General features: G+C 32.5%; 1 protein-coding gene across 1 annotated transcript; it reads right to left on the bottom strand.

The window, feature by feature from the left end:
- Positions 1-417: 417 nt before the first annotated feature.
- On the bottom strand, positions 418-5,221 carry LOC105791427 (peptide chain release factor APG3, chloroplastic). The gene is made up of 15 exons (XM_012619492.2): positions 4,897-5,221; positions 4,726-4,782; positions 4,437-4,517; positions 4,280-4,337; positions 4,073-4,176; positions 3,674-3,725; positions 3,336-3,385; positions 2,937-3,002; positions 2,520-2,684; positions 2,201-2,273; positions 1,961-2,093; positions 1,720-1,777; positions 1,214-1,261; positions 912-995; positions 418-754 (listed from the first exon to the last, which is right to left on the bottom strand). Exons 1-15 carry the CDS (start codon positions 5,044-5,046, stop codon positions 683-685), a joined length of 1,251 nt encoding a protein of 416 aa, XP_012474946.1. The 5' UTR covers positions 5,047-5,221; the 3' UTR covers positions 418-682.
- Between the last annotated feature and the right edge of the window lie 4,642 nt (positions 5,222-9,863).

Below are 9,863 nucleotides of genomic sequence, written 5' to 3'. Positions count from 1 at the left end.
GATTTATTTAATTAAATTTAGTTTCTGCTCATTTTATTATTATTTTAATTATCTATATTCTTTTTACTTTTATCAGATTTAATTTCCCCTATTAGCACAAAATTTCACGCATAATGAGCACAACAACTATCTAGACACACATCCTAATTGAATCGAACAACAATTTTAGATATATCAACCCTACTCTCTATACTACTATTTATTTACTGTTTAGGCATGAGAATATTATTGTTTATAGATTTGAAACCCATCAACAGATAAAATATAATAAAAGAAAAATTATGACAAATAAATTTTAAAAGAAAAAAATTTAATCTCGCGTATAAACTCAAGTTTGTCCAAGTTATAAAAGAAATTGAAAAGGCAAGTTTAGAGAAGATTTTATCATAGTTTTTGCAACAAAAAAGAAAAAATAAGTAAAGAAAGAAAGCAATATAACCAATACAACCATTTTCTACACAACACCATGCCATTGCATTTTAAAAATGTTTAAGTTGCCTTTGTATTTGAACAATTTTGACAGCCAACCAAGAGAGAATTGTCATGAACAATTGGGACTGCAAGCCAGGGTGCTTTTCTTGATTTGTTGATTGAGTAATTTCTTTTAATTTCCTTCCAAGTTCCTCACATCCCAAACGCTCCAATTCCGGAGATCATGGAATGTATCATGGAATGTTGCAATTTAGCCAGCAGTTGTAGCCACAGACTCAGCAAGCTCTTCAAGGAGTTCCTTCTGTTCCATAGCTGAACAAGCCTGCAAGAGGCGAGAATTTGCAGTGCACTTTGAATCATTTCTGTATCGAACCCTACTTGATTTTTCTAGTTCAATATTGATATAGATGTTCATTGCCAAATATTGGGAAGAGAAAGAGAAGGATAACGAGAACAGAAATAGAGGTTTAAATAGGTACCTGAACTGCATTCTCGATATCGCCTTCAAGAAAAGATGTAAGCTCAAAGTTCGTCTTTAGCCGGTGGTCAGTAACCCGATTGTCCTGATAAAAGGTAGCAGCGTGATACTTGTTAGATTTCATGAGTGACTTGCAGTCAGCTATAAGCCATTAGAGTTTCTAATAAAGGCAACACAACCTTAGCATATTTTATCTCATTCACAAACTGTGTAAATTTAGTCCAAATATTCTTATACAGTTTTTCTAAGCGAGTGAATATGTTATATCATGTTAACAAAAGCAACTTAGAAGAAGCTCGGGACCTTATAATTGTAGGTTCGAATCTTTTCGGCACGAGCACCAGTACCAACCTGCATATCAAGAAATATGTGATACACACGTGAGCCATTTCAATCCAACCCTAGTGATTAACACTACAAAGCCAACCACAGAAAAGGAAAATCCATTTAGAAGAAAGCAATTACACAAAATCAGAATCAACATATTTTCTATGCATACAAGTCTGTTGCTACCCCAAATATCCGGAAAAGGATGCCACTACATCACATAAGCAAGCATGATATCCATACACAAAGAAGACTTAGATTCTCTTAACAATTATTGTAATGTTCAGTTAATGGTATGCCTAGTTGTTACATAACACCTCAAGTTAATAATGATTAAGATGATCCCCTGCAATTAAAAGATCAATTAAATTGGAGGCACGGGAGTGGAACGGGGGTGCTTCAAGCTTGACATGAAAAATCATTGTCATAAGCTCCCATGAAACTGCCAGCTAATGTAACAAGCATAACAAACCAATTTATACCTGTGATTTTCGTCGGTTCCTTATTAACTCTTGCTGCTCCCTTACTTTTATTTCATACCTGTAAGGTGACATGATCATAAGGAATGGACCAAAAAGGAAGATATAAACTAATTTTAAGAAAACAAGAAAACAAGGATGCTGATTACTTATCTCAGATGATAATTTATAATTACTGACTAAAATAAATGGCAGTGTAAAAAACAAAGGCTGAAAAGCAGTAAATGATTAAGTTGAGCCTCACAATTTTGCTCTTAGCAGCTGTAAAGCACGACTCTTGTTCTGAAGTTGGGTCCTTTCTTCAGTGCAAAAGATGCGGATTCCAGTTGGTTTGTGGAAGAGATCAACTGCTGTCTCTACCTTGTTGACATTCTGGCCTGCACAATAACTAAGCATAAGAATTCTCCAACCCATTGGGGAAAGGGAAACAAGACGTGAAGAATTCACTTGATCTTAATTCAATCCAAATTTGGCGCATTCATACCTCCAGCACCACCAGATCTTGCAGTTGTGAGTTCAATGTCTTTTGGATCAATTTCCACCTCAACTTCATCAGCCTAACCCAAAAGTCATCTCAAACACAAACGAGTTCAGATGAAAAAGAACAAAAAGAGTTTGTGATCAAATATTTAGAATGCAGCAGCTAAAATGCAATCAAATCTTATGCTAAACAAAGGCTTCTAATAAGCCTTCAACAGGCTAAATTGACACTTATTCCTTGACTCAAAACAAAATTGAGATGAGATCTTTCACACGCAAGATGTCTCAAGTCAAATATGATTCAGGTCTGAAATTTAATCTACCTCAGGCATGATGGCTACAGTTGCAGTAGACGTGTGCACACGACCCTGTGTTTCTGTTTGAGGAACACGTTGAACCCGGTGAACACCTGATTCATATTTCAATTTGCTGTAGACACATTTCCCTTTGACCTCTATCACACAGGTTTTGAATCCTCCTTTTTCAGCCTTTAAAAATACCAGAAATTTGACAGTCATTGAGAACAATAGGATGGATATTTTTGTTGCTCTTCAAGATTTATAAGTGTGATGCTAGTAATACTTGTAAACAATTATAACTAAAACTTTTTCACGGTAAGTACTAAAGTCCATGTTAACTAGCAGTTATGATTGGACAGATTTAGTAGCCAATGGCACCCACATATTTTAGTAAGATTTTAGTAAAATATGTACATTTGATATTCTTGCAATAAGACATACCTCGGAGCATGAAATTAGGGTGGATTTCCAGGAGTTCCTTTCACTGTACTTTTGATACATTCTGACCTGGGTAATGAGACAGAATATTGAAGGTCCTTTAAGATGTAAATTAAAGTAACTATAGCCAGTCCTAGTGAACGTATAGCAGAAAATCAATCAAAAACAAGAATCAAAATGGATCATGTAGCCTAGTTCCATGAAACTGGTAGTGTTGAAAATAAGTAGAAACAGAAATTAAATGGTTTCTTGTTGCAACACTAGAAATTTTTTTCTATATGTTTTCTTTCTACTTCTATGTCAGGCTAACAACTGTTTTTAGACTGATTTAAAATATTTGAAGTAATGATAGGGCATGATTCCAAGCCATAAATCTGAAAGGATAAAGAAACATGTACCTACAAGATCACCGGCCCAAATTCCAGCCTCATCACCACCAGTACCTGCCCTCACTGGAAAGAAGACAAGCATAGTTCATTAAAGTGGCAATAAGAAGGCAATTACATTAGATGGTGCATCTAAAACTATAATCCATATGACATGGAAAGTACAACTTGTATGCAGACAAACGCTTAAATACACAGAACCATCCATCGAAGAGGAATTAATTTTTGACATGAATTATTGCTCAAAATGCAGCACATATTTGAAGGATAGCAAAGCTACAGCCTGAAAGTTTTCCAACCTAGAAATCAAGTTACTAAATTATCTTCTCAACAAGATTAAGATGATATGGTTACCTTCAAGCATTATATTTCTTGCATCAAGAGGATCACTTGGAAGCAGTAGCACCTGCCCAAATAGAAGCAATATAGTAGCTTGAGAGACCAGATAGAGGGAGCAAAACCAAAAATAACATAAGCAGCAATAATAAGATACATTCCACAATAAGGCTCAATATTGGTCAATGCTCATCAATGAAAAGTATTATATAAAATATGAAATCAATATCAATCTCATTCCATATTGTTGGAACTCAATAAAACTTTTCGTAATGCAAAGAAAACTGATCAAAACTTCTAATCATACACTTGACTAAGTAGACAATAGACAAAAGTTATTCAGTGGGAAAGTGGCTCCTAGATATGGAAAACAATTATAGAGATGGTCAGATAAAACTTAAGGCATTGGGAGAAAACCTTAAGCTTCTCCTCAAGCTCTTTAAGTTGACCAGATAGAGAACTGATTTCAGATGCTATCATCTCAGCCATATCTACATCAGTGCCCTCCTCTTCAGATAAAGCTGAAAAAAGAATTATTGCAAAAATAAGAAAAAAAAGGATCCACAGGCTTTTACCTTATAGTAAAAACATTTTAAACAAGATGATGATGATTGTCAAAATTACCTTTGGCCTCCTCTAACTGCTTCTCACATTCTTTAAATCCCCTGAATGTTGATACAACCTATCCACCAAGAAAATAGAACATAAATGGAAACGCCAATTAGCAACGAAAGAGATAAAGCTCAGCAGCCAGCTAAGAAAGCAAAATGAAATCCAGTACCTCATCGAGTTCCGACACAGACTGAGCCAGTTTTTGGTATTCAGAGGGATTCGAGACAACATCTGGATCAGCTAGCCTAACCTACAGTCTCATTGTTTAGAGAAACAGAAACCTCACTAAACAATTGAATTAAGACACTATTTACGGCATAGAGAACAATATTTTCATGCTTAAGGTAGAGAAACCTTGGATAGGCAAAAATTTTGACTAACACACAACTGAAAACACTTTTTTTTTCACATAATCGAAACTTATTAACTACAAAAGAAAGAGAAATTAAGAACTATACCGATAATTCCTTCCACGTCTTCTCCGCAGATTCCAGTTTCGTTATCAGATACGGCTCCTGCAAAAAAATTAAAAAAAAATCCAAAACAATAACCAACAAGAAGTTCATTTTATCGAAATCTCAGCTCTGCTTTTCATCAAATTAAAACGAAGAAGTTTTTGTTGAACGCACCGCCATACAAACGATTCTCGAAGCTCTGGATCTAGGCCAAGGTCTGGCCACTCTTAAACATCTTGACTGAGGCGTAAAACGGCGTCGAACTGAGAAGTCGTTGAAGGTAGTGAATAATCGAGCTGTGGAGCTCATTGCAACGCAGGTCATTGCTGCGGTTGCTGCTAATGTATCTTTGAGATGAACTATGCTTGAATTAACTATGGATATGGCGGATAAAATGTGAAAGAGAGCAAGCGAAATTGAAGGGCTGTGACCGAGCGGCTGAGGAAAAGACACGGTGGCTTTAGCAGAAACTCAACCAAGACTCCAACTGATAATGTTCCATCCTTTTGCCTTTTCTAGTAAATACCACACGTGTGTATAAATAATTGTTAGTAAATGAATATTTTTAATGGGCTAAATTATACCAACAGTCACTCAATTTTAAGTAGCTGACAAAACAGTCACTTAAGTTTTATTTCAATCTCTCAATTTTAGAAAAATAACAAAATAGTCATTTTAATCATTTTTCGTTACAGACATAACGGCAAAGTAACATGGCAAATGACGAATTGATTGGTGTCATTAACCATCCAATTGGTCAGTTAGCACCAATTTAAATAGCCCCTTTAGCACCCATTTAGGGTTTAAGCAATAGAAGAAGAAGAAGAAGAGAAAAAATAGAGATGCCAACCGTGATTTCGGTGTGCTATTGTAGAAACCTAACCAAATTAAATAAGTCTTGGTCCAATGACAACCCAGGTAGAAGGTTTTTTTGGTGTAAGAAGTTTAGGAGTGGGTTTCGAAAACCATGTCTTTTTTTCACCTGGTTTGATCCACCATTGACGCCCCGTTTACAAATTGTGTTGTTGGGTCTTCTAAAAAAAGTGAAAACATTGGAGGATGCAAGGAGGACGGAGAGAAAAACATGGCTTTTAGTGCTTTTATTTGTAATATTGTTGCTATTTTTTAAACTCTAAACCAACTTATGTTGTTGTTAGCACCGAAAACCAGCTTATGTGGCTATTGATATATTGTTTTGTTATTCATTCATGGTGAGTTGGGTTCCTAAATGTAATGGCATGTAAATGGTAGAAGTTTGCTAATTGCAATGGGAGAATATTTGGCTATTGTAATGGTCTGGTATTCTCACACATTTGTATTTCATTTCATTTGAATTTATAAATGTTTAATCTTCTTTTAAGGCTTGAAAGAGTATTTGGTTATTGTTTTTTTATTTTCTTACATTGCATGGGTCAATGCTCATATGTTAGAAATGATAAAAAAATGAAAAAAAAACATATTGGAAGGGCAAAATATTGCCAAATTGCATAGATCAATGCTCATATATTAAGGTCAAACTACTTACAAAAGCAAGGGCAAATTATTGCCAAATTTGCCTACAATTCAATACAATTGAACAAATTTGAATTGTAGGTAAATTTACAAAACAAAAATCAGTGACTATATGCCTAAGTTTAGATAACAGTAGCAATCGTAGGCAAATTTACAAAAAAAAATCTAACTAAGTTAATAAATCAGTAGCAGGTATAGGCAAATTTACGTGTAATATCCTGAAAATTACTACTGTAATACCCTGAAAATTACTGCAGTAAGAAAGTAGGTATCCTTGATAGTAAAATAAGGAAATAAAGTGACAAAAAGGGAAATTTTGAGTTATGGCAACATTGGGAATTATATTATGACATATTAATTCAAGAAAGGATTAAATCGCAAAAGTGAGAAAAATTTTGTTGCCCAAGAGTAAATACTCAAAATTTGAGGGGTTAAAGTGTAAATACAAAAAATTGAAGGACCAATAGTGTAAATATTTTAAGGGTGGAATAATCTAGAAACCAAGGAAAATGGATGAATTAGGACCAAATTGAAAAGGTGAAGAATTTTGAGGGATTAAATCACAATTTTACCAAATTAAGTGGTGACTCAAGGATGAAATTTTTAAAGATTATGAAGGGAAAAATGGTCAATTAGAAGAGAGAGAAATCTAGAAGGCAATGATGATGTTGGTGATATTTTAGATTAATTAATTAAATAAACATTAGTTTATTAATATTTTAATTTGATTTTTAAATGATATTTATTATTTTATTATTATTCTATTTAGTATATATATGGAAGGAAAGATGAAGAATCTTCATCTTCTTCCATACAACCAACGTGAGAAGAGAGGAAAAGAAAGAAAGTTTTTCTTTCTTTACAATTTGGTCCTTCCACCAAAAATTTACCATTTTCACTTAAAAATCAAAAGAATTTTCGTAGCTTCCAAGAGAGAAAAATAACAAGGAGACAATGGGGAGCTAGAATATCAAGTTAGATTCAAGAAATAGAAGCTGGAGGAGAGAGAAAATCAAGTTAAAGATTGAAATCAATAGCACAAGGTAACAACATCAAGATTTCAATATATTTTTAAGTTTGATATTATTGAAAAAGCATGGAAATAATGTTATAGTAGAGTTTTCTTATATAAGGTCTTATGTTCTTGATATATTAGTGAATAAAAATAAGTGAAAGTGAAGGGAATAAGGGAGTTATACATCTAGTAATCAACATTTTGCACTAAAACAGTTTTGGACAGCAGCAGTAGTTTAACTTTGAAAAATCACCATAAATCGTGAAAATTGAATTAGAGGATGAAAAAAATATGGAATTAAATATTATTGAGTCTAGTTGCTCATAGAAGAAACGGTGTAAGAAATGGAATTGTAAATTATGAGTTATAATAAATTTTGTGAGATAAGGTTAGAAGGATTTTGGGTTCCCCTGTTCTGACTTTGAAAAATCATAAAAAATTGGAGAAAAATTATTAGGGGCTTAAATTTATATTTTTAAAATACTTAATGAGTCTATTTTCAATATAAATAGACAGGAACATTATCTAATCTTTTACGATGAGATAATTAATTTTTAGTGAAGAAGGGTCAAAACTGTAAGACAGCAAAATAGGGATGAATTTGAAGAATAAACTGTACTTATTGGCTAAACCAAAAATTTTGAAAATTTTATGGTAAAAATATATGTGAGTATTGTTTTAGATAAAATTTTCATATCTTAATTCGGAGTTCTGTAGCTCAAGATATAAATAATTTTGTGACAATGACTCAAGTGGACAACTTTGAATGAACAAATAAATAGTGAAATTATAGATAATGTTACATATAAGCATGTTATATACATTAAGGATGCGGAATGGAAAGGAGGAGGAGGAAAATATATGATTATTCAACTAGCATGAGTTTTCATTAAAATAGCTAATTTGCATGTTTTAGGTTCAGGGACTAAATTGAATAAAAGTAATATTTTAAGGGTAAATTTGTAAAAATATCAAAAGTGACCAAATTGTATGAAATGAATTGTTTTATTATTTAAATTAATAAATTGAATGAAATATTAATTTATATCAAGATTGAGTGGAAATTCGAGGAAAATAAAAAAATACCAAAATGTCCCTAAATTTTGGTATTTCTGCAATTTAGCCTAGTAAGTTCGTGTAACTTGAATTATATTCTTAGATGATTGAAATATATATATCGGATTGAGAAATTGATTTGAATTGTGAACATGAGAAATTGTGAATTGAATGAAATGGAAATGAAGCTTTGAATTACATGTGTAAATATCGGGTCTCGTAGGCCCTATTTGTTATAAATATAATATTTCGAGGATATGTTATAAAGAATTATAAAAAAACGTTAATAATTTAAAAGTTTTAATTCGGATGAAATTTTGTAACTCGATTTAATACGTATGCAAATGTATGTCTTCTAGTAATGCCTCGTACCCTATTCCGGCGTCGAATATGGGTAAGGGGTGTTACAATGTGACATCGCCAGATTCGTTCATAACGTTTAGACCGGGTTTGGAGTGTTACATTACACAAGTTCAAAAAGTTAACTAAATAAAGTCATGTTCACTGTTGACACCATTTTTTAATCTAAAACGGGGTCGACTTGGGTTTTTGAAAATGAAAACGAAAATGGGAGTCGCCACCGATCCTTTTTGATAAGGTGTGATCGGGTCACCTTGAAAAATGGTTGTTTTTAATAAATGATTTGATTTTATTAAAACAACAAGTTGGGTCCACGAAATTCAAAAAAAAAACGAGTTCGGGAGTCGGTTACGCACGAGGAAGGATTAGCACCCTCGATATGCCCAAAATTGGTACCTAGTTGATTACTTAATGTCTTAGTGTCGAAAAATTGAAAACTTTAATGAAGTTAAAAAATACGATCCTAAAAAAAACTCGGATGATATGGATTGAAATTCAAGAGGACATTTGGCTATTCGGTTAAATGAGAAAAATCGACACCCAACACCTTAGGGCACGTTTTCTCGAATTTCCCAAATGCAAAACATTGCCTTATTTCGAAAATTTTTTAAAAGGATATTTAGCCATTTGGTTGAACGAGAAAAATCGACACCCAGCACCTTAGGGCACGTTCTCTCGAATTTCCCAAACGCAAAACATTGCCTTATTTTAAAATTTTTGAAAGGATATTTAGCTACTTGGTTGAACGAGAAAAATCGACACCCAGCACCTTAGGGCACGTTTTCTCGAATTTCCAAACGCTAAATATTGCCTCAATTAGAAATATTTTCTCTTTCTTTTTTGAAATATGATATTTATATGCATGATGGAATAATAAACATGATTATATAAATAAAAATGAACAAAAACGAATAATAAATCAATCATGCATATACTATAGCAAATAAACAAATAAATAAACTAAAGCATAAAAATAAACATATAAATAAGTACATAAATGAACATAAAAATAAAGGAAAATATATATATGAAAATTATAAAATATAAAAAAATGTATGTACATATGAGTATTTTAAAATAATTAAGTAAAATACATATATATAAGTATGTATACATATATTCATGAGAAGAAAAAAGGTATATAGATATACGTACATAAATATGCATATATATAAAAAAGTATTTATATATATATATT

This window comes from Gossypium raimondii, chromosome 8, assembly GCF_025698545.1.
Source record: "Gossypium raimondii isolate GPD5lz chromosome 8, ASM2569854v1, whole genome shotgun sequence".
NCBI lineage: Eukaryota > Viridiplantae > Streptophyta > Magnoliopsida > Malvales > Malvaceae > Gossypium > Gossypium raimondii.
Note: the sequence above shows the minus strand (reverse complement) of the source record. Positions and strands in the feature narration are given on the sequence as shown.